Genomic DNA, 24,182 nt, shown 5'->3' with positions numbered 1-24,182 from the left:
ATTGCTTAAACAAGCACAATTTCAATAGATAAATAATAAATAGAAAATTATTCCAACTTGGTTATCTTTTAAATAGTATAACCTAACAACAAAGCAGACGGCTTCTTAAAGAGTTAATTCAGTGACAAACAGCCGAATCATTATACATTGCGCATAACATATTTGTACAATGCATACAATAATATAATACAATATAAGATTGAGTAATTATTCGAAACGTATTTTCGACTGTATATTTATTTCGCCAGGTAGTATACATCAACGAACATTCACTCGTAAATGTATTTCAAAATAAAACTACAATCTCATATGGAAGAAACTACTATATCATGAGTATATGCACATTGTAGTTTTATTTTATTTCTAATCGGTGCGCTAAAATTTATGAATCTGAGGATGATTACAGTCTGAGCCAGTACATGCCAGAACGAATGTTGTTATAATCTATCAAATTTTCAACTGGACCAACTGCCGCGATCACTGGACAGTGATCATAAATATACTTCATACCAACATCACGAATAGTTTCGGCAGTTACACTCTGAAAAATATAACAATCTATTAATTTATATCATATATCTTTTGCAAATAATATGTATATTATGGGGGATCCCATCGGGTATTTACTCGTTTCATGTAAACTCTTGGATCCACACATTCTGAATTCTATTTTTTTCCTTTTAATTACTAAGAGCATCTCTAAAAATGACTTACAATCAGAAAATTTAGAAGCCACTTTTAGAGGTGCTTCCAACGATAAAAGAGAGTTCAGAACGTAAGTCTTGATGCATATAATTCAAACTACGTACATCTATCCTCATTTCGAGTTCGTGAAGCGGAATACGGCGATTATAACATAACATCTGACGGCCAATATCTTCGCAAATTGCGGTAGTGCCATCCAATTGCAGAAACATGTTAGTTTTGAGAATATTTTTAGCGCGTGTCACATCTTTCTCAGTAACTGATGTGCACAGCTTCATCCATTCGTGCTGAATTTGGCTCGCCATGTCATCGCACTTCATAGGATCACAAACGAAGTATACACCCCAGAGACCAGTATCCTACAAGATAAAAAGATTGCGCATTTTTATTGATACATATTGATCATTACACATCACTACAAATATGTTGTTTTACGCACATAATAACAATTATTCAATGCATACCTTGTAGCATGTGTTGAAACTTTGGTAGCTATGACACAAGCCTTCCTCTGCGCAGGCTTTAGCTAAACTACTCGCGTTATTCACACCCCCGCCTTGGCTACGATCCCATGCTCCCATAAGGGTATTCGCGACCATGAGAGGAATATTGTCTGCATCAGGCCATCCAGCACCTTTTGTCAAAATACTTATTGATTACTACACAAAGCGTTACATTTGATTCGCCTCGAATAGTATTCTCTAAGTACCTTCAACAGCAATCGCGATATGAGCGAGAGGAATCGTATCGTCGCGGACTCTTATTTCAGAGCCAGTATAACGACAAGATTTGATATAATCTGGAATATCATCATACTGTGGCCCTTCCATCTGACTAAAATGTTTTTGGGCAAGTTCGATTAATTGATTGTGATTTACACCACCAGCACCAGCCAGCACGAATCTATAATAAGGAAATCACACGTCGGCTTTTATTGGCATTTCACTTTAGCTGAATATAATCGAACAAATGACTGAAATCTTACCTAGGTGGCCCATAGTTGGTCTTCACGTATTTAACAAGATCATTTCGTGTAATACTTTTAATATTTTTAGTAGGTCCCAATATCGTTCGTCCTAAGGATGTGCCTTGATAGGCAGCTGCGTGCAAGTGGTCAAATACGACTTCTTGCAGGTTTGTCTCGACTTCCTGCATTTCGCGCAAAATAACGCCACGCTCCCTTTCAATTTCATTTTCGCCTAATTTAGAATTTTGAATAATATCACTCAGAATCTCAATAGCTTTCGGTACGTCTTGCGACAAACATTTCGCGTAAAACACTGTTTGTTCCCGACTTGTGTAAGCGTTTAAGTGAGCGCCCATGTTCTCTATTTCCAATTCCAAGTCTGTTTGAGAACGTTTGGTGGTTCCCTATCAAAGAAACAGTTTATGACTAATTGATAAAAGATAGCAATAAAAAATTGTATTAATTACAAAAAAATATACAAGATTATAAAGAAACTGTATGATATATACAAAAATATTCATTATACATACTATATATGTCACATACACATACAGACTCGAAACATTATATCTAATTACAAATAAAATATTGTATACTTCATATATATTTCCAATAAATAAAATGTTAGCAATATGCTGGCAGATTGGCAATAGATTCAATTAGAATACTGTAGGATATGACAGACACCTATGTTCTTATTAAACGTGTTCTGTTGACAGAGTCTGTTTACAGAACTTGAAGACAAAAACTGAGCACAATATATACCATTTAAATATATTCAAATGGTTATAGAACAGCCATAAAACATTTAATTTCTGTCATAAAACTGCTATCATATTAACAGATCCTGTTGTATTTCTACCAACAAAATTTACAACAGATACTGTGTAGTAATCTGTTTTTGCAGATTTAGCTATCTGGTTGTTTCTCACAGGTAATACTGTGTGCATCTACCTTAAAAGCCATATGTTCCATGAAATGAGCAACACCATTATTCTCATCTGTCTCATATCGGCTACCAGAATCAATCCAAAGGCCAACAGTAGCTGTTGCAGCTCCACTGTCTTCACTAGCCACTCTCATTCCATTATCCAGAGTTGTAATTCTGGTAGCTGGTTGATTGACAAGTGCTTCTTTCAGAGAAGTAGCAGTCGAACGCCATTGTTTTGGTACCTATATAAGAAAGTTGTTCATCAATCAATATAAATATAGATCTGTAATTAAAAATATATAACAATTTATCAAAGTTCAATTTGTAACGAAATTAAGTTTTATTAATCATTAACACGATATATACATGTACGCTATTAAGTTTTCTTTCTCGAATTGGATATCAAATATTAAAACAGATCTGTCAAAAGTATGTTGAAATCGATCGAGATCGTGTATATGAAGGAGTTACATTGAGGTTATAAATCGATGTAAGCACTCAAACGCATACCGATTTGTTTCATTTTGTTACAAGTCACTTAAATTGTTAGTCACTCACGTCGTTCTTACATGTTACATGTTCTAAAACTATTATTTTACTCTTATTACGTAAGGAGTGAGTGCAGCTGACAAATTTCACTACTGCTTCGAGCGAAATTCACAAGTGGATCGGTCATGGGGCAAAATCGTTTTATCACGATACAATGATCGCACATCGTAAAGATGTAATTCATTTTACCTTAACCAGGCTGGTTTTATTGCTATATGTGCGTAGCGCACTACTAATTTTTAACAAACGAGTAGCCATTTTTCCGATTTATTCGATGAAGCTGGCAAAACTTGGCTCACAGTGAAGAGAAAGTTGCGAAGGTCGGCTAACAAAGAGATGTCGCTGTATGTCGTTGGTCTTGAAACGTAAAACTCATTGGCAGTATTTACAATTCAAGCGCCGATTGGTCAGAGTCGTGTATCCTTAAAGGCCAAATCACACTAACGGTTGACGATAGATAATTGACGATTGAAGATTGGAACTTGACCAATTGGAACAAAACAAGCCAAGGCTGAAGCTCGTTGATTCGTTAAAATCTAACCTTCAATCGTCAATCGTCAATTGCTAGTGTGATTTGGCTTTTAGTCACCAATAGTGATCTGATGCACACGTTAAGGCGCAGTATGCGACGAGGGCGCTATCACGGTCTGCGCAGTTCGTATCCAAAACTTCGAGTACACGTAACAAGCCGCGGCTTGTTCTCAAGGAACGTCGCCATATTTCACGGACCTAACGGGAAGACGAGAGTCACGCCATTGTGCGTATCGTGTCAGAATTATCATCGATTCCGTAGGCATTGTTCGCAGTTGAGTGAAGTGTAGCGAGTGTCGCGGCTCTCCTCGGCGACATCGACGTTTCAATTAGAGTTTGGCACTAAACGGTGGCGACAAATTACTGCAACGGGTAATGTTTTTTCCGCAATGTTACAGCCATTCGCGCGCTCTCGGTCGCAACAAAGATTCCGCGTTGCGATCTCGCCAAAGCACACCTTCGCAAGAACACGTTTCTACCGCGATGATCAGGACGCGTTATTTCGCACGGGGAACGATTCGCAATCCACTTCGTACGTGCCTCGTAGAGTAACGCGTTTTTTTTGCATTACTAAGCGCATTGCTGACACGATGCGTGTAAAAGCTGCATAGAATCGATTCTTTTTTCTCCCTCTTTTTTGAGTATCCTGCAGCAGCCAAGATTCTCAGATGAAGAACTGGAATTTGCCCCGAGTCTTAGAAGCACAGTTAAAAATATCCACTATTTAATAGCTAATACATGCACGTTATAATCGGCTTTAATTAATACATGTTTCTGCTGTGCATACAGACATATAGCCCAAATATGATAATGAAGTCTGATTATAATTTTTTGCTACACAAATTTGTACACTGCTAGCTATGTGTCTACAAAAGAATATAATTTCCATTGGAGTTATTATTACATATAAAGCTATTAATACAGCTGTTCCTGCTGTTCGGCACAGCATATTTATTTGTGATGAAGGTTGATACTTTTTTTTATTAAGTTTATAAACTTATAAATTTAATGGGGCTGCAAATCTCTGTGCACAAACTTGAGTATCAAAATAATTGAGAGTTGACAAACTCTTAAATACAGGATGTACCCAAATAATTTATAAACAGAAGTATATACACATTGATATAAAGCACATATTTAGCTACAAAACAGATATAGTAGCAACAAAAGCAAAGTTCTTGCTTATAGCAACAAATATATTCAGTTATGACAGTAAAATCTTTTTTCTCTCTGTGTAAACAAAAGTTTAAAATACCAAATCAAGTATAAATATTGCAGTACTGTATAAACTTGTTCATAAGGAAGTAATCTTTACGCAATCTTTATGTAAACAACTGCACATAAGACAGTACATTGGAACAACTGCATATAAGACAGTACATTGGAACAACTGTTTTGCTTCTTTTCAGAAATTGAATACGCACGTGCCCAACATGTACAGCAGTAACATCGACCCCTGGGAGCCTGGCTACGGGCCAGAAAGAAGAAGTCACAATTCCGACTACGACTATCGCAGTGACTATGGCAGCAACAGATCTCCAGAATACACAGAACACCGTGACGTTGATCATCGCGATAGAGAGCACCGTAGTCCGGATTACAGAAACCATCGTGGGAGAGACAGGGACCGCGAGAGGGATCGTTCGCGAGATAGGAGGGATCGTAGCAGAGACGACCGCGATCGCAGCTATAGGGACCGCGAGGATCGTTACGGACGGCAGCGTGATAGAGACTCTGTGGAGAGAGACAGGGACAGGGATAGGGACAGAGACCGGGACAGAGATCGTTCTAGGCGCGACAGGGATCGAGATCGGGATAGGGATCGTAGGGGGAAGTCGGATCGGGATCGCGATCGCGATCGCGATGACGATCATAGCCGGGAGAGTTTGGACTTTGAGCACGAGCATGGGCGCGCTTATAGCTCGTCCATGGAGGGAATCCACTACAAATCGCAATCTCCTAACAACACCATTATGATACGTGGACTTGCTCAGCACATTACTGAGAATGACGTACGTTGTCAACTTAGTGGTCTGACATAGCGGCCACTCGTGAGCAGGCGTTACCGAGTATGTTACACCGTTATCATTCTCATGTGTGTATCACAGGTGCGGCAAGACATCCTCAACTGTGGTCTCATGCCCAAGGACATAAGGCTGATTCGGAAAAAAGATACAGGTAACTATTGCGATACGTTAAAGACCTTCACAATATCCGTGCGATGTACCCATCTTTGCGTGATCAGCTGATTGTTATTTGGTGATATATTATTGCGTGCCATCGAATCTGTACGATCGTTAGCTTCTACTGTGTTCGCATAAGCGGAGCGTGCAAGAGATTACTTGAGATACGCACGATGTGCGACGTGAAGGAAACACGATCTTCATCGAGTATGCAGCATTTCAAGGAATCTTTTGCGCTCCACTGTTGTAATCATGTAGCTCTAAGAGTTTTCATTGGTAACACTTCCCGATATCGACTATACACATCTCTCAAAATTCCTAGAATTCTATTAGTTTGAATGTCGGACCATTAAATTGGTCTTTAGTAGAAGGTAAGTTGACAGAGATAACGCAAGGAGAATTTTGAGAAGAGAACGCAACGCTGCGTCACTTGCCAAAGCTGCATGAGAGATAGCTTAATGAGAGCTTACACTCGACAGTGCGTGTAATTTTAAAAATTACCTACCAACCAATCATACCTTTCTACACACACACACACACACGTTAGTGAGAAACACTCTGAACTTTTACAAAATAATGTAACATACAATTGTATAAGGATGCATAACGATCTTTCGGTTAGTGTACTCTTGCGCTTTACTTTAAGACATCACATCCGTCAAAGACATTACTTTAATAGCGGTACAACCCTATTATTGTTCCTCTTGCGATATGAAGTCTCAAAGTGAAGTAAATACAGAAGATTCAAGAGTAAATGCTTTAAGAAGCGCAAATGTATCTGTTAATAATGAACTTCTTAAAGATTTACAGGCTTGAATTTTCCTCATTTTTGATCGCGTGAAGCTTCATATTCTAAGCAGAACGAAGACGGTCTTGCGCCGCTGCTGAAGTAATGTCTCCTTTTTATTAATTGTTTAAGTTATTCCGCTACTACAGAGACTACATTATGCAAACACGATCGATCGATTGCAATATAATTTTCATACGTTCGGGGCTGGGATTTTTTTTTGTTACCGGCGTCTGTTCACTTGTGAACATTGTTCGGTTTGCGTGGTAGAAAGGTAATTCAGAAGACCCAGGAAAAACAAAATAAAATTTTGCCTCGGCTAGGTCACACTAGGCGTTTGAGAAAAAAAAAAAAAAAGAGAATTCGGTCACGCTAAATTGCATTATATGGCATTATATTTGTTCACGATCGGTGTACTGCGGTCTCTCGCACGGTGATGTAGAATTCGTTCTGCTGAGATTTAGGTAAATGGAATATGAAAGCAAGCGACGAAGCGAAGAGAGACACTTCGTTTGAAACTCGGTCAGTCGATGGTTGGTGCTGTGATTGCCTGCCCTCTCAGAGTAGAGACCCCCAGGCAAAAACGTGGATTAACTCTGGATATGTGTGTATTTGCTCTGTATAGGTGCTTCGCGAGGTTTTGCATTCGTCGAGTTTAACGCGACTCAGGAGGCCGCACGGTGGATGGAGATGAAACAGGTAGAAAGAAGTTCAATCCAGATTCCCAACCGATGCGTTGCACGCGTGCCACCGACTGCCCCGTGGCGGCAAGGCACGGTAACGCAGCCCTCTGGCCCTGCCCGTGGCCACGGCTGTGCACCTCAAATCAAAGTCTATTTCAATCTACCGTACCTAATTATTTATTTAGGAATCCCCAGATATTTTTGCAGACTTTTCTTATAACTCGCTCGCAAGCAAGTACTCGCGCAATATCGGATTACAAATTTGCTCACACTGCGATTCGCCCGCGGCGCGTGCTTTTACCTGTCCTCTGTCTATAAAAAAAAAAAAGAAAAAAAAAATATTTCTCTCTCTATCTCGTATACTAACAGTGAAGATCGGAGGAGGGTCATTCCAGTCGTCTTTATATCGTTTCGATGATACCGTATTTTTTTCCGGCATGACTGTTAATCTCCACGCCACGATCTTGCTACGAGCGTCCATCCGCTTCTCTGTCATTACTACTTATGTCTTTGCTTCTCCTGTTTCACTTGGTTCTTGATGCGATTTGTATTGAAACTACTATTACGACGCTCTCGAAGTCTCTCGAAACATGCACGAATCTTTTTTTTTCTGTTCTTTTTTTGTTCACATACAAAAGTTGATACGTGCAAGCGATCGTTGCGTTGCTTACCTACACGATTACCTTTACCGGAACTTTGAAATTGTTTGATTGTCCGTGTAAAGTCGCGCATGAACAGTCGGTCCGGCAAGCGGTGTGGAATGGCCCACATTTAATATAAGCCCACGAGGCTTTATTACATATCATCGTTCGCTCGAGACAGAAAGCTATGAAGTAGAGAAACTGTAATTTCGTCAACCAAGAAGGAAGTTTACGGGACAAACAGAGGCCTCGAGAAGACGTTGGACGGGATAACACTGAAATTCTCTGTTTCAGGGAGTGCTGATGCTGCAGGACCAATATCGCGCATTGATGCAGTACAGTATACCGAAAGAGTGCCATGTGGATAAACCGCCAGCGAAGAATACTCAGGATTGGCACTGCGTTAAGGTACGTGGCGCATATCTTCGCTTCATTTCTGTAAGCGTGTATTAACGAGTGTGCGTTACTATAATGTCCATTCCTCCTTTTGCAGTGTGGAGCGCACAATTTTAAAAGGCGCGAGACTTGCTTCAAATGCTCTGCCTCGCGAGCGGAAAGCGAGGAAGGTGGAGAAGGTAGCGACGAAATCAGTCCGCATCCTACCAACACCGTGCTCTTGCGCGGGTTGGATGTGTTAACTACCGAGGACTCGGTTCTCCAAGCAATGAAGAATCTTTCGTCGATGCCGATACGTAGTATTCGTATTGGTCGTGATTCTCTCACGAATACGTCTCGAGGTGTGTGCTACCTGGAGATGGGCAACGTGGTGGACGCGATGTACCTGCATACCGCACTCACGAAGCAAGGACTGGTAGTGGACGGCAGAAAGGTAGAGATAACGTACTGTAAACTCCACCAGATCAATAACGCAAACGCGTGGAAGTCGAACGACACCCAGCCGCAGAGATACACCTTGGACGATGTCGCACAGTTGGCCGAATACAGCGCGAATTTGTACGCCAAAACGCCCACGCAGAAAGCTCACTACCTTCAGTATTACACGCAATACTATCAGAATCAGATAATGCAGGGTTCGGCGATTACTCTACCTTCTCTGAATCAAACAGACCGTGTAAACGCGGCGGCGGCAGTGGCACAATCTGCCATTCAGCAGTTACAGGCCTCCAGAAAGTTGGGTGAGACCGACGATGTGAAGGGACGACCGACGCCTACGGCACCATCCAGCACGACGTTAGCGAGCGGAAGGGTTCCCGCGCACTCCAGCGACGGAAAAGTATATTGTGAGTCCCTGGAGAGTGAGAGAGAGAAAAAGAGAGAATCTATGCTATTAAAATATATTTCGTTGGTTTAGAGAAGTTAACTCGCGATACTATCGTTTCAGCCGTACCGGACGTCAGCACTTATCATTACGACGAGTCGTCCGGCTACTATTACGATCCCAGCACGGGATTGTATTATGATCCGAATTCACAATATTATTACAATAGTCACACGCAACAGTTCCTTTATTGGGACGCCGAATCGTTCTCGTATCAACCAGCCAAGGTAATGAAGATTTATGACCAGGAGAATCGTGTCTATTGTAAAACTCACCGTACCAAAGATGTAACAGTTTCATTTTTTAATTTGTAGACTACCGCAAGTACGACCCAAGGAGCCACAAGCAGTACTACAATAACGGCGACTGCGAGTAGTGCGGATTCCACGAGTACCATCAGTAATCAGGCTACGACCTCGACGGCCGCGATTGTGACTCAAGAGGCGTCGAAAGAGGACGAAAGCAAAAAGAAGGACAGCAAGCAGGACAAAGTGAAGGTTGCGAAGAAAATAGCAAAAGACATGGAACGTTGGGCGAAGACCCTAAATCAGAAGAAAGAGAATGCAAAGAGCAATTGGAACTCTGACTTCGCCGGTGTGGATGGTAATCAAGGTGTCGGGAGCGGCGCGGCGGACGCAGGATACGCCATCTTGGAGAAGAAAACTGTCGCAAATCCTTATCATGAGGACGAGGATCAGAGTGGTAATGGTTTAGTGGCTGCTTACGGCGGCGGGAGCGATACCGAGGAGGAGATAGAGGATGTACAGCAGGAGGAGAAGCAACATACAGACTGGAGTAAACTGGCATGTCTGCTCTGCAAACGACAGTTCCCGAGCAAGGAAGCGTTAATGCGGCACCAGCAATTGTCCGATCTGCACAAGCAGAATCTAGAGAATTGGTATCAGGTGCGCGGTCTAGACCCCAATGACCCGCAACAGAGGAACAACAAGTACAGAGATCGCGCCAAGGAAAGGAGAGCAAAGTACGGCGAACCCGAACCACCACAGCCCAACAAGTTGAAAGAGAAATATTTGAAAACGAGAGTGGAGGAGATGTCAGTGTCGTATGAAGAACCTACGAGAGCTGGCATCGGGTCCGATAACGTTGGTAATAAATTATTACAAAAAATGGGTTGGAGCGAAGGGATGGGTTTAGGGAAATCAAATCAAGGTAGAACGAGCATTATCGAGGCCGAGAGACGCGTACCTACAGCCGGCTTAGGAGCGAAATCTTCGTCGTACAGCGCGTTACCAGGCGACACTTATAAAGATTGTGTGAAAAAGATGATGTATGCGCGGTATCAAGAACTGTCTGACACGTAATACGTAGGATATCATTAAGATAGATTTTATACATACGCGCGTATATATATAAATATATAAATATATATACATATATATATATACTCGATTTTCCATAGACTCATAATTACACGCTCACATATTATTATCGTACGATAATAATAATAATTAATGTAATAGCTACTTACTGGTAACAGTGATAGCCAATTCTTGGGACTGCAGAGAGATAACTACAGTTATTTCTCGTATCCTCGTGCAGAATTATGTTTTCATACGCTTCACAGATGGTGATATTTACATGGAATCCTATATATTATAGAAGAGAATTATTTTTCTTTATATATAGGGTTCTTATCAGGATATAGACATGCTATTTTCTAATTTTATTTATATATCATCAAAATATGCATCGCTCGAATTCAGTAATAAGTACCGAATTTTTCTTGAGCTAGATTACCTGTGGCTTTTTCGAAAGATATATTTTCCGCTTTTATATACGGAAAAGATGAAACATTTAAGCAGGTAATGAGAGTGCCGTATTATTGTGCAATGCAATAATTCTTGCCCAAGAATAAACTATGTACAGCTGAGTACCAGTGGTAAAGTAAAGCAACTATGGATCCGATCATTTCAGTTAATTCTCTTTAATCCTGTATACGCGCAATATAGAACACATGTTATAAATTAAAAATATCACGGGACATATTATGTATTCGATGACTTCATAAGCGGCTCATACAACGGATCATTAAAATTATCTTATTATGAACGCGTAGTATACGAGACATAGAAACATTCGGGCTTTCTTAATATGTTCTGCAAACAAAATAACGTCCCTTTCACCGCAAAAATATTGTTAGCACATTGATTTCATACTTCTATTAAAAAAAAAAAAAAAAAAATAGATATCCTTTCATCGTACAGTGTCTGAGTTTACGTTAACCATACATATTTATTATATCACAATGAAATCTTTGAGGTTTCATATTTCTTTATAGTTTGAGCATACCAAGCTAGATAGATACATTGAATAGAACATTTATCCATATACTCAGTTCTTTTTTTATCGTTTTTATCTCATTTCGATGATCGTACATTACACTTATTATTATACATCTCTAATATCATTCTTACAATTTACTGTCATTTTTCTAAAGTCATCAGAGAATCATGTATTAGTAAGGAATCTTCCTACTTTGACGGGTCAAAAAAACCGGTTTTTTTACATCTTACAGTTTGACGTCTCAAAAATATATTCCTAAAGTGTTACAGCTAAATGGCCTTGGAATAGCTGATTAATTGTAAGTATGATTTATTACTTGTTATATACTCTAAATTTTAAAGCGTTTTTCTCGAAACGTCATTTTTCGAGCTGGCCAACACGATCTCAAGAACCAATGAATCAAATGACAAAGTTTTGAAGATATATTCAGTATATATTCATGTCCTGTTTTCGCATAAACTAAAATCGTCATAATTTTCAAAATTCGAATTTTGCGATTTAAGAAACTAACGACTTTTGTCAAAAAAACAAAATTATTTTTTAAGTGTTGCTGTTTTTTATTTTTTCAATATTTTTTATTTATTATAGTTCATGCGATACAGATTAAAAATCTTTTTGGTTTTTTTTTGTTTTAGATGATTAACGATCGGAATCATGTTCACCAGCAACACACTTTTTCAAGAACTTTCATTGGAACTGCTACTTTGGATATTATTGTTATTATGACTTATAATAAAGTATATTCGTCGTACAAATGTTGGTCAGTAAACGTATAAAAGTTTTTAATTGTAATACTCCATACATTTATTTCGAAAAATTCCCAAAAACGATCTTACTTTCAGAGTGTCAAAGTAGGGAGACCCTTTAAGTAAGAAATCGAAACAAATTAATAAATATATATACGGCATTATTGCTTACAAATATTGCATGTGTAATTTTTTTATATACACTAAACTTTCCAAACTCGCTAGATTAGGGCACCACTCTTATGAAAGACATATTTTCCTTTTCTAAGAAAGGAAAAGCGCTTCCTACGAGAAGATTACAATATCTATGAGCAATAAACTGCAACATGTAATTTGAAATACATTGTGAATATTTCAGATTTTTGTCAAGAATTATAAGAAAAATAACTCGACTTTTAAGGAAAATTATATATCTAGATATAAACAAAATATAAAATCTTTTTACATTTATTTAAAATCTACATGTCCTGTGATAGACATTGTAATACTTAACAATATTAATATGCATGAGATCTGCAATTTTCAGAAGAAACTTAGAAACAATAAATACATAAATATTTAAAAACTATTTAAAAAAATTTTCCAAATATACAGTATATCCGCTCAACAATTTCTGCATTAAAAGATACAAGTGCAGATCATCAAATGTATGTTTCTCTAATTATTAAACGCGTATTAATTTTACAATATATTTTATCGTCGTAACAATATACTTAAATTAATTATTATTCTGTCACTATTATTTTTTGTTCACATCTCCAGAAATGTAAAACAAAATATTCAATACCTCTATATTATATTTTATTTACGATTTGTGTAGAAAATCATATTTGTAGTAATAAATTAGTGCTATAAATATTAGTAAAGAGTGAGCGTTCTTATGTATATGTGTATATATATATATATATATATATATATATATATATATTTATATATAAAGAGAGTTTTCTAATTTAATTGCATTTATATTTAAGTACTTACAAAATATTTCGTCAAAGTTTGTTTTATAACAAAAATCTACTTATTTTAATATTTATACTTTTCATAGAAATAATCGATACAATATTATTGTACTATCATAATCATACAACATAAGATATATGTTAAGACTAGTACATCTTTGGTCATGAGGTAAGCATGGTTTCACCAAAGACTATAATAATGTATTTCCTATGGAATGAATTTGTACCATTAAACAACTGCAATTCTCTCATATGATAAATGTAACGTGTAATTAAAATATCAAAAATGTTGAAATTAAATATATATAAAATTTAGTGCAGCAATTGTTTAATAGTTTGAGTATCAGAAGATATTTCCAAACGGTATTGCTTTCTCTTATTCTGATGAGTTACATGAAAGAAACGCTTCTGATGATTACACAGTCTTTAATCCTTATCACTTACATAACTATATTATTATGCTTTTTCTCTTTTTATGCTATTTCTCTTTTTAAAGTTTTGTACAAACTGTTAATTACTATTGCCGCTATTGTCACTACTATCAATACTGATATCGGAAAAGCGTTTGTGACTGCAGACTCACATACACTACAAAATGTTGGTTACAATATTCAAATTGTGATTGTTTGAAATTTCCTCACTGCACAAAATGCGAATATTTTTCAACATTAGCAAAAATTATTGTGGTATTTAAACATAAATCTCTATCACAGCAAACTAACAATTATGCGTGTTTGATGAATCTAGCAGTTCACTCTGTTTCTAAAAAATAGTGTTGTGCTATGTCATAATTTATAATCATAGCTGATTTAAGAAAGATATGTTACGGTACATTGGATAAAAAAAACTTACACCTATAAATTACACATCAGCCAGAATCCAGGAATACAACGGCCGTAACTGATGATTCAATACTCTGTATTCCAGATTATTAAGTCCATCAGTGTCGTATCTTCGCGCACCGCTCTCCAAATTTGCGAATCTTGCAGTACTGGGAGTCTCCTTTTTATGCGTCAACATATAATACTGTGCCACATCAGGTCCAAATCGTGTGATCTATTGAAAATAGAAGCAACATCTAAAAAATTAATGTTCTCAAACAACAACACATCTACCAAGTTTGTTTTTTTTTAGCTGAACTAATACTGCACGGAACGTTATCTCTTTTCTCTCCAACACTAAATTACATAAAGTGTATTCTTTCTCGCGAAACTTTCTGAACAAGTATATCTTGTTTCATCTTAATTTACTACATCGATGTATACTATTTCAGAAAGTTTTTCAAAAGAGAACAGACCTACAATTTTTTTGTGCATCAACCTAACTTTACTATAGATTTCAGTTTACAACCAGCACTCAATGTAATTTAAAGTATCACGGACACTCCTGTGAAGAAAATTCAGGACGTTCGTATAAGAAAAACGGAACTTAGAATAAAAAGATGTACTTGGTGTTCGAATACACGTCAAGAATACAGCCCTAACCTATTGTCACTGAATTGTACTGAGTTAAACGAACCTGAAAACCTCTGGATTGTAGACGATTGTAAAAGTCGTCGTCTTCTCCGCCCCAACCGTAGAAAACGTTAGAGAAACCGTTCACTCTCTCAAACTGTTTCCTCGTTAACGATATCGCACCGCCGAACAAGCCGGTGTAGGGTAGATTGTATCGAAAGATATTTACACTGGAACTCATATGCCTGGGCATCTTGGTGCACGCGTAGATATTGTCGGGATTCTGCGGTATCAAGTCTATGTCTTGGAAGATGAAGCAGTGAAAGTCGTTGATCTTGGTAGCCTCGGCGTAGCCGACGTTGAAGAGCTTGGCGCGATTGAATTCCCGCATCGGGCTCTGCTCGATGACGAATATCCGATAGTCGAGATTCTGCGTCTGCAGAAACGGATGTATGTAATTCATAAAAACAGCGAGCTGACTCTGTCGATTGCGATACGGCAATATGATGGCCACATTGAAGAGGGGGTGACAGTTGAGGGGCTTCCACTGACCGCCCGGTAAGATGCCGAGGCGACGCGCCATCGCCACCGGGTCTTCTCTGGGATGCTCCTCCGGGTACAGCAGCTGAGACGGTCGTCTACCGTTCACGGGGATCGCGCAGGAGTTGTCCCGCGGCGGATACGACCTCTCCATCTCCTCGTAAATGTTCTCGGCTTTGATGAAGGTGTAGTGAGACGCGAATCGGGCCGGATGAAGGCAGTAACACAGCACGAGTATCGTCGTCACGGTGTAAGACAGCCCGCGTGCATAATTGTAAAAGAATGCGACGAGCATCTTCAGGACATTCGCGAGGCCCCTCATCCTAACCTATACGCGGTCGCCGATTTACACATCAGTTGAAATACTCAGAGCGACGCGTTAAATGCGTGCTGTGCTTTTCGAGTTTCGTACGAGCATATGCGTATCTGATGATCGCGGAGAAACGAGAAAAATTCGTATTCTCAAAAAATTGACACTTGGAAAGAGTATACTGACAAATGAGGTGCAAACGACAGACAAGGTGCGTCTCTCTCTCTCTCTCTTTGGTTGTAAGCCTGACAAGGCACATCGCCACTCATGCGCAGGTGTTTTAGGCCGGTGTTTATAGTCGGGTCTTATATTTAAGCTAAGTTCATCTTCAGATATTCTGTAGCCAATAAAATGATCCGTACATCATCTGAAGATAAACGATAAATATGCAGTATAACGCCATCTTGGATTTTTTTTAACTTTGTAAATTTGTATATTTTTATGCGTAGAATTGATTTCTGAAAACAAAAATTGTCGCTCACTTTTCGTTTTCTTGTTTTTTTATTTTTATATTTTATGATGTTGATAAGTAGGAAAGGCAAAAAATAGTTCATACATGGTTTTCTCTGCTTTAATCAAAAGCATAAACTGTTATAACTCCTCGTTCTTGCTTTTTCATGTGTTTCCTTGTTCTAAGTGCGAAAAATGCAAGCAATAGACCTTGCTCCGATATTCATTGTCGCAATACTGAAAATACATAGGCTGCGCGTTCCGAAATTCACTGCCAATACTGACATTCTATAATATACGTAACATAAACTATAGATTTTCAGTACTGACAGTACTATATTTCGGAACGCAGCCTTAGAGGATATTAACGCTAATGCGTCACTTTATCGCTCTTGAGATATACGAGATTAGAATATCGTAGTGTTAAATAGTATTGATTGCGTTCGAGGAATACGCCGCGTCATTCTACCTTTATCATATTAACATAACCCTAGACGAACAGTTCGGACCTAATATTTTTTTGAACTTGTACTTCGACACCTTGGGTGCGTTCAGATTCCTCATCCGGGTGCACTCTATTACTAGAAACATTATAGTATATGTCACATATACTATAGCACTTCTAGTAATAGAATATACCCGAGTGGGGAATCTGAACGCAGCCTTGGCAGAAAGGGCTATAGGCCGTGGCACACAGAAAAATTTAAGCAGTAAGACGTAAGCAATAAGCAAATTGACCAATCACAGTCGTTGATTCTTTTTACGGTCCAAGAATCAACGACTATGATTGGCTGATTCGCTTACTGCTTACGTCTTACTGCTTAAATTTTTCTATGTGCCACCAGCTTATTTGAGAGTCTGCAATAGTAAAATATAGAGAAAAAGATATTAACCTAACCAAAGACATAACCATAAAAGCAAGCAAAGGGAAGTAGCCGTGTGAACATGACATGCACTTTTTTTGATCGTTGAAGCAAAAAGAAAATACTCGAAGTATCTTGCAAGTGTACTTTGAAGATTTCAAATGTCTGTTTATTCGACGCACTTTGCAAGAATTTTGAGCATGCATTTCGATCGAGTTTTTTAATTCATCGATGGATCCATCGATGAATTAAAAAATTCGTCCTTCCTCGTTTTGACATCATCAATCAAGATGGCCGCGAACTTCAGTGGCGCGCGATATGATTGGTTGATCTTTACGCGATACGTCGTAAAAATGATTTTTATGGCCATTGCACACAAAATAACATAGGCTGTGTTCCGAAATGCATTGCCAGTACTGAAAATCTATATATATCTATAGTTATATCTATATATATCTATAGTTTATATTACGTATATTATAGAATTTCAATACTGGCAGTGAATTTCGGAACGGAGCCATAACTACATATGCATAGCATAAGACCGCTCGACCAATGAGCAAATTAATATAGCAACTTTTTCATACATATTCATTGGTGAGGTGAGGTTTTATTAAAAGTTACTTTAGCTCGAACGATAAGGAATTGTAATGTGATTGGGATTATCGCGGAGTTTCAATTTTCCTCTAACGATAATTATTCAGTTCACCTATATCAGCACATATTTCAGTATAAATGTTATTTCTTTTGGAGCATATCGTACATCTTACAAGAAAAACTACAGAAAGTACATACAAGCCTTGGGATTATCTGTTAACACTTTATTTAAACCTCTGTTAGTGATTTAACTTGAATATATATATATATATATATATATATATATATATATATATATATATATATATATAGCGAATTTTCTATTGGCAATTTTATAGACCCTCAAAATAATAAAAATAAAATAAGCTATGTAAATAAACATCTTTACACAGGTAAATTGTGTTTGTACGATAACAATCGTTTGTATTTTAACATCACATTTGTCAATGAACCAGAATGGCGCGCGGCTCTTGGTCCTGTTTAATATCCACCTTGGGTATGTTTAACTGATGAAAAACATCCAACGCATCTTGCACAAATTTGTCCATCATAGCCTCAGTGTGTCTCGGAGTAGGTGCTAATCGCAATTTCTCCTCACCCTTGGGAACCGTAGGATAATTTATAGCTTGTACATAGTGCCCTTTACTCCTTAGCAAATGATCTGCTATCTGACTACATAGCAGTGGGTCTCCAATCTAAAAAATTAATGCATATTGAGATGAAAGTATCAATACCTGGGCATACTATCCAATCCTAGACATTCTTATTATTTTGGTCTTTAAATAGAAACATTTAAACTTTTAACATAAAAATATATATACTCTATATAGTTTAAATTTCTATTTAAGAAAATAATACAAGAACATTCTTATCGTTTTGGTATTTAATTATGAATATTGAAACTTTTATAGAAGATATAACATAGAATATATATACATATATTCTATATTAAAGTTAAAAAACCCGTATTTAAAGATCAAATGAATAAGAATGCCCGGAATTAAGTGTGTATCCAGGAATTGGTATTTTTGCCTTGCTCAGCTGGCCATTATCAATACTTATTTGTTATTTTGATTAGACGGACCGCTCACCTTTATCGGAATGATATGCGAAGGTGATGGCTCTAACGGAAGACCAGCGGCAGTAATAATAGACTTCATATAGGCCACGTTTTTCTGGTGAGTTGCCCTCAGCGATCTGCCCTCGTCCGATGCCAAAATGTCGACGGATGTCAAGGCTCCGTACAGCACGGTAGGCGGCAGTGAAGTAGTAAATATAAAACCGGCTGCGTAACTTCTTATCATATCTATAAGATTCGACGAGCTGACAATGTAGCCGCCCACGTTGCCGAACGCTTTCCCCAAGGTGCCCGAAATTATGTCCATCTTGGACAGGACCCAATCCCTTTCCCCGATACCGGCGCCGGAGTAGCCGTACAGACCGACCGCGTGGACCTCATCGACGAACGTGATCGCGCCGTGTTTGTGCGCGATGTCGCACATCTCTTCCAACGGGCAGATATCGCCGGTCATGGAATGCACCGTCTCGAACGCCACGATCTTCGGCACGTTCTTGTCCAGCTTCGACAGAAGCTCCTCCAAGTGTCGCGCATCGTTGTGCCGAAATATATGCTTCGGCACGCCGCTATTTCTAATACCCTGTATCATGGACGCGTGATTCCCGGCGTCGGAGAATATGTGGCAGCCTGGCAGAATTCTCGCCAGAGTGAACAGGGTGGAGTCATTGGCGACGAAGCAGGACGTGAAGAGCAGACCGGCGTCCTTCTGGTGCAGCTTCGCCAGTCGCTTCTCCAGCATCTCGTGGCCCATGGAATTGCCGGAGATGTTTCTCGTGCCTCCGGCACCGGCGCCGAACTTATCCAAAGCTTTGCGCACCGAGCTCGTCACCGCTGGATGACGTGACATTCCCAGATAATCATTAGAGCACCACACGGTGATCGGCTTCTCGCCCCATGAATACTCCATGGCTCCCGGGAAATTCTCTGCCAGGCGATTCACCTTCTTGAACACCCTGTACGAGTGGTCCCTCTTCTTTCGCATGATCTGTTCGTGGAAGAATTCTTCGTAGGAGAACTGCGCATTCTCTTTCTGCTCCTCTGTGACACCCAGACTAATGATATCTTCCTTGACTGCTGAGCTGGCCTCTTTCACAGTGTCCAACTTTTTCGATAAGAATGGACATTGACTCTCTACACATTCTGGCTGACAGGCTGGCTGGGGCACATCGGACTCAGCCATTGTGCTGAACAACTTCGACATCACCGGGCAATGTTGCCGGTAGTTCATTATCACTGATGATCCATAGTTGCGAACATAGTTTGCAGGCAAACGGGTCAAGAATGGGCAGGGCATGATCTTCAGATATGCTGAAAATATCCAAATTATGTAACACAGAATAGTCAATATAATATAAATTATTGAATATATTATGCAGAAATTATATGATATAATAAAGTTTTTAAAATATCTGTTATACATAACAATGTTCTAAATCATATACAGGTATGTTATAAATATAAATAAATCCAGCAGAAAGTATATATGTATGTGTGCAGCATCAAATCAATGTTATTATTAAAAAATATTAGATTATGCAGTATCTTAGAAAATTAATTTTTTTACATGGGAATATAACATTATAGTAAAAGCAGAAAGTTAATATACTACTAAAATGTTAGCTCAGGCTAACATATTTTGATAAATATTAAAATAATATTGTGATGTAAATATTGAAATAAAAGCTTCTTAAATTTTATAATACAGCATAATACTGCTGTGCCATGTATGATGCAATTAAACACACAAGATAAACCTATAAGCAGACAGCAGCGTTACAGTGTTATTAAATTTAAGATTATAGCAACTGAACAAATACGAGCCAAGATAATATTAGACAAAACTCCATACATTATCTCAAAAATATTACACAATATCCGCAGCTGAAAATCCGGGAGAGGAACGTACGATGATGTTAGATAACACGATAATCACTACTTTACTGAAATGTAAGAGCTGTACCTGATGACACGACCCTCGACCTCGTGGACGGGATGGAAGAAGGGGAAAGAGAAAGCGACAAGCTTATAACGTGACGTAGCACCTGTTCGTGTCATGAGAAATGGTGAATATATTACCTTTCACGGCGTTAGCGCTGTAGTAATTGTAAGTCCACCAAAATAATTGTTTCCACAACTGAAAACAGAAACACACGCTGTGACTGGCTCAAAGTATCTTTGATACGCCTTGAATGTAACTGAGTGATCGATGTCAGAAGATTCGAACGAGGAAGTTCAATTGGCTGCGTGTGAAAGCGCGAGAGAAACTCTAACCTCTCACAACAACCTACCTTCTCGGTAGTTCGTTCGCTACTATCCGCGACTGATTGGCAAGTCAGCACATATACGTAATCAGCATTCGCCGAACACACAATATGTGACCAGAGGTCATATTCTCCACGCATATTCAGTATCTCAATAAGGATTGAGAAAGAAATATTTTATTATTGTAGCAAAATTGAGATATTTATTCAAACGAGAATATCTATTTATTAATGTAAAAACATTACACACATTGTGAAGATATATATTAACATTGCACAGGGATATTACAGATGAACCAAGAACTAAGATTTAAAAATTAATTAAGGATTAACAGAAAACAAATCACGTTTTCAGAAATGCTTGACTACAATTGAATTCAAACAGGAAGCAGATTACGTTTTCAAAAATGCTGGTCATAGGCCTGTTCTATGTAGCTGCACTGCTGAACTGGTGCCATGTATTGAAGTGAGACAAATATACGTTTTCTCATTCTAACTTATTGCACTAGTTCAGCAGTGCAGCTACAAAAACAGGCCGTATGACTGAATTCAAAACAGGATGACAAGGGAAAAGTGACGGAATCAATGTCATTTGATCTCTCTCTTACGTACAGGAAGTAAATGCTAATAAAGCTTGAATTACCCACGCATAAGTATCAATAAAAATCTATACGTTAGATATGTCCCCAGATAGCACAGAGAATTCTAAAAGAATTCAGTCGTATGTCACCAATTCTGAGTTCATTCCCAGCAAACACAATGTTACATGTAACGTACATGTTAGTTGTAATTTCCTACTCAATAATATAACTGTTATATAACATGCGTGTTATGTAATAGTTATATTGTTGAGTAGGAAATTACAACTAACATGTACGTTACATGTAATATTGTGTTTGCTGGGTTTTTAGATACAAAAAGAATTCTTTTCACTGAACTGAACTCTGAAGAATTCTTTTTACATCTAAAAATGAACTCAGAATTGGTGACATACGACTGAATTCTTTTTGAATTCTTTTTGAATTCTCTGTGTTATCTGGGTCCTGATAATTCTTTGTTTTTTGTATACAACAGGTAATAACGTCCAAACGTTAAATACGAACGACGCGACATGATTCGTTTTTTTTTCGCGGCTACTTATTATGCAAAGAACATACGCTGGTGCAAAGTGTATCCTTAATAAAGAGACCCGGATGTTCGCAAGGACTTTTAAGCTGCTTTTTGCATGAATATTACGCAGTATAAATCGTCTATCAATATCGCGACACAAGAATACAAAGTGACAATGTAAGAATTAATGTTTCATCGTGACTAAGCACTTTAATTTGCGCAATTCACTTCAGCAATTAAGATAAAGAAAGGATATCTGAAAATTAGTAAATATATTTATTTGTTGACTACAGCATATTCACTTAAATCTAAATTCTATTATTTCTGGCTTGAGACTAGATGATCTGAAGATGATTGGTTTACGTTGCCCCAACAATCGTAAGTCACATGGCACAAAAATAAATTCTATTATTTAGATAGATAAATAGTGAGGAACTAAGGTATTCTTAAGGTATTTTTAAGAAATGTATATTTTTTTATTTAAAAAACATATTTTATATTATTATCATTATTAAGTAAATATGTTGTATTGAATAAAATGTTTATTAATTTTTAGATATTCTTTTTTCTTATGAATACGCATTATTATCGAAAGTTAACCTCTTGATCCAAATAAATTTATATCAAATATATTGCAAGATGGAGTAACTAAATTAAAATTTATCTTCTGGAGCTACTGTCGCGTTGCCAAATTCATGTCGTTTATACATTTCGATTACGGTCACAAACGGGTTAAAAATGCGCAGAACATTGGACTTGTTTTCTTTTCTAGCTCTTTTCACTATTGGAAAGAAATGCTTACAAGTTACGTTCCTGAATCTCGAGCGGTTCGTAGGTTGCGCGTGAGACGATGAGATAAGAAATAGTGCTAGGCGAAGTAAGTCGAAAATCGGCTGAATGTCAAATGCGTGTCAGGCTCTACTGTATAATTTGCATTAATTTTTTTCTCTTTTTTTTTCTCCAAGCCTTAAGGCATCTAGATATTCGCATCGCCAATCTCTTTTTAATGACGTCAAAAGCGAGGAACACACGCTTCTGCGTAATACATTGAAATAAGAAGATATCCCAGATAGCACAGAGAATTAAAAAAAAATTCAGTCGTATGTCACCAATTCTGAGTTTATTTTCAGATGCAAAAAGAATTCTTTTTACCGAACTGAACTCTAAAGAATTCTTTTTGCATCTAAAAATGAACTTAAAATTTATGACATACGACTGAATTCTTTTAGAATTCTTTTTTAACCTTGTGCTATCTAGGCTATCTGTAAAGCGATCGATTGAGCAAATCTGCAAAATAGTCCAAACACCTCCTTGATAAAAAAATTTTTATCGTTCTATCGTTTTCTATCGTTTTGAATATAGATTTTAGTTCGTGAATTCACAAATGTGAATAGTATTCTATCGTATACAATAAAATATAATAGTGATAGAATTTCTATCGTCAGTTTCCTATATAATATAAATATAACCAGATAAAATACGATAAGATTTATATCTGATGCTCGCGAATACTAACGCTTGCGAACGATAGAGCTCATAGAAAACAATACAAATTGATAGAAATTCTATCGTTTTCAATCGTTTTCTATCAACCTTTTTTACCAGGGCTCCCTTTTGCTCTATCGTTTTGAATATGGATTTTGGTTCGTGAATTTACAAAATGTGAATAGTATTCTATCGTATACAATAGAACACAATAGATAGTGATAGAATTTCTATCGTTAGTTTCTTATAGAATACAAAATCATGTATAACCAGATAAAATACGATAGGATTTATATCAGGGTCCCTATTCTTGAAATTTTTGCGTGTACATAATTTTCATTGCGCAGCTATTTTATGGTACAATTAAACCTGCGTAATAAAACTTACGTATACGCAACTATTTTAAGAATAAAGCCCTTGAACTTGCAAGCGAGAACAATACAGCTTAAAAAAAACGATTCAAATTGATAGCGCTATCAATTTGAATCGTTTTCTTTAAGCTGTATTGTTCTCGCTCGCAAGTTCAGATATAAATCCTATCATATTTTATCTGGTTATATACAATTTTGTATTCTATAGGAAACTACCCACATAGCACAAAAGTCAACGTTATTATTGTTAGAATATTGCCAGAATATTTGCAGTAAGTTATATTTTATTGAATGTCAATGTAATGTTATATTAATGTCCGATATTATAGAGTAGCAATGTTAATATTACTAAAATATTGGGGTAACCCGGAAAAAAAAAATTCAGATAAAAGCCA

General features: G+C 37.6%; 4 protein-coding genes across 7 annotated transcripts in view; 1 reads left to right on the top strand and 3 right to left on the bottom strand.

The window, feature by feature from the left end:
- Positions 1-219: 219 nt before the first annotated feature.
- Positions 220-3,501, bottom strand: LOC116847691 (mitochondrial-processing peptidase subunit beta). The gene is made up of 7 exons (XM_032822962.1): positions 3,342-3,501; positions 2,627-2,845; positions 1,691-2,076; positions 1,415-1,608; positions 1,170-1,339; positions 810-1,064; positions 220-541 (listed from the first exon to the last, which is right to left on the bottom strand). The coding sequence occupies exons 1-7, from the start codon at positions 3,408-3,410 to the stop codon at positions 401-403; spliced, it is 1,434 nt and encodes a 477-aa protein (XP_032678853.1). The 5' UTR covers positions 3,411-3,501; the 3' UTR covers positions 220-400.
- Positions 3,502-3,785: 284 nt separating this feature from the next.
- Positions 3,786-12,645, top strand: LOC116847673 (RNA-binding protein 5-like). The gene is made up of 9 exons (XM_032822920.1): positions 3,786-4,055; positions 5,093-5,695; positions 5,792-5,861; positions 7,279-7,352; positions 8,272-8,385; positions 8,471-9,218; positions 9,320-9,483; positions 9,571-11,858; positions 12,196-12,645. Exons 2-8 carry the CDS (start codon positions 5,117-5,119, stop codon positions 10,576-10,578), a joined length of 2,757 nt encoding a protein of 918 aa, XP_032678811.1. The 5' UTR covers positions 3,786-4,055; positions 5,093-5,116; the 3' UTR covers positions 10,579-11,858; positions 12,196-12,645.
- Positions 12,646-12,737: 92 nt separating this feature from the next.
- On the bottom strand, positions 12,738-15,871 carry LOC116847674 (beta-1,4-galactosyltransferase 1-like). Its single transcript, XM_032822921.1, has 2 exons — positions 14,787-15,871; positions 12,738-14,324 (listed from the first exon to the last, which is right to left on the bottom strand). The coding sequence occupies exons 1-2, from the start codon at positions 15,582-15,584 to the stop codon at positions 14,130-14,132; spliced, it is 993 nt and encodes a 330-aa protein (XP_032678812.1). The 5' UTR covers positions 15,585-15,871; the 3' UTR covers positions 12,738-14,129.
- A 2,008-nt stretch (positions 15,872-17,879) lies between these two features.
- The window catches only part of LOC116847758 (5-aminolevulinate synthase, erythroid-specific, mitochondrial), an 8,567-nt gene continuing 2,264 nt past the window's right edge, over positions 17,880-24,182 (bottom strand). The window contains exons 1-4 of one of the 4 annotated variants that reach the window (XM_032823100.1): positions 20,849-21,186; positions 20,637-20,694; positions 18,574-19,868; positions 17,880-18,177 (exon numbers count right to left, since the gene is read on the bottom strand). In XM_032823100.1, coding sequence (XP_032678991.1) covers positions 17,926-18,177; positions 18,574-19,868; positions 20,637-20,694; positions 20,849-20,962 — 1,719 coding nt within the window. In that variant the 5' untranslated portion in view covers positions 20,963-21,186 and the 3' untranslated portion in view covers positions 17,880-17,925. The other 3 variants (XM_032823101.1, XM_032823102.1, XM_032823103.1) reach the window with 3 other exon arrangements.

Source organism: Odontomachus brunneus, unplaced genomic scaffold (assembly GCF_010583005.1).
Source record: "Odontomachus brunneus isolate Ranch 3 - 2012 unplaced genomic scaffold, Obru_v1 Obru_scaffold_082, whole genome shotgun sequence".
Lineage (NCBI taxonomy): Eukaryota > Metazoa > Arthropoda > Insecta > Hymenoptera > Formicidae > Odontomachus > Odontomachus brunneus.
This window is presented reverse-complemented; position numbering and strand designations above follow the sequence as displayed.

Excerpts from the sequence above, each read along its gene's own strand:
- LOC116847673 (XM_032822920.1), top strand. The coding sequence starts at position 5,117 with ATGTACAGCAGTAACATCGACCCCTGGGAGCCTGGCTACGGGCCAGAA. Across the intron at positions 5,696-5,791 it reads AGCACATTACTGAGAATGAC|GTGCGGCAAGACATCCTCAA; the intron begins GTACGTTGTCAA and ends TGTGTATCACAG. Across the intron at positions 9,484-9,570 it reads TCTCGTATCAACCAGCCAAG|ACTACCGCAAGTACGACCCA; the intron begins GTAATGAAGATT and ends TTTAATTTGTAG.
- LOC116847674 (XM_032822921.1), bottom strand. The coding sequence starts at position 15,584 with ATGAGGGGCCTCGCGAATGTCCTGAAGATGCTCGTCGCATTCTTTTAC. Across the intron at positions 14,325-14,786 it reads TACAATCCAGAGGTTTTCAG|ATCACACGATTTGGACCTGA; the intron begins GTTCGTTTAACT and ends TATTTTCAATAG.
- LOC116847691 (XM_032822962.1), bottom strand. The coding sequence starts at position 3,410 with ATGGCTACTCGTTTGTTAAAAATTAGTAGTGCGCTACGCACATATAGC. Across the intron at positions 2,846-3,341 it reads ATAAAACCAGCCTGGTTAAG|GTACCAAAACAATGGCGTTC; the intron begins GTAAAATGAATT and ends TTTCTTATATAG. Across the intron at positions 542-809 it reads AACTCGAAATGAGGATAGAT|AGTGTAACTGCCGAAACTAT; the intron begins GTACGTAGTTTG and ends TATATTTTTCAG.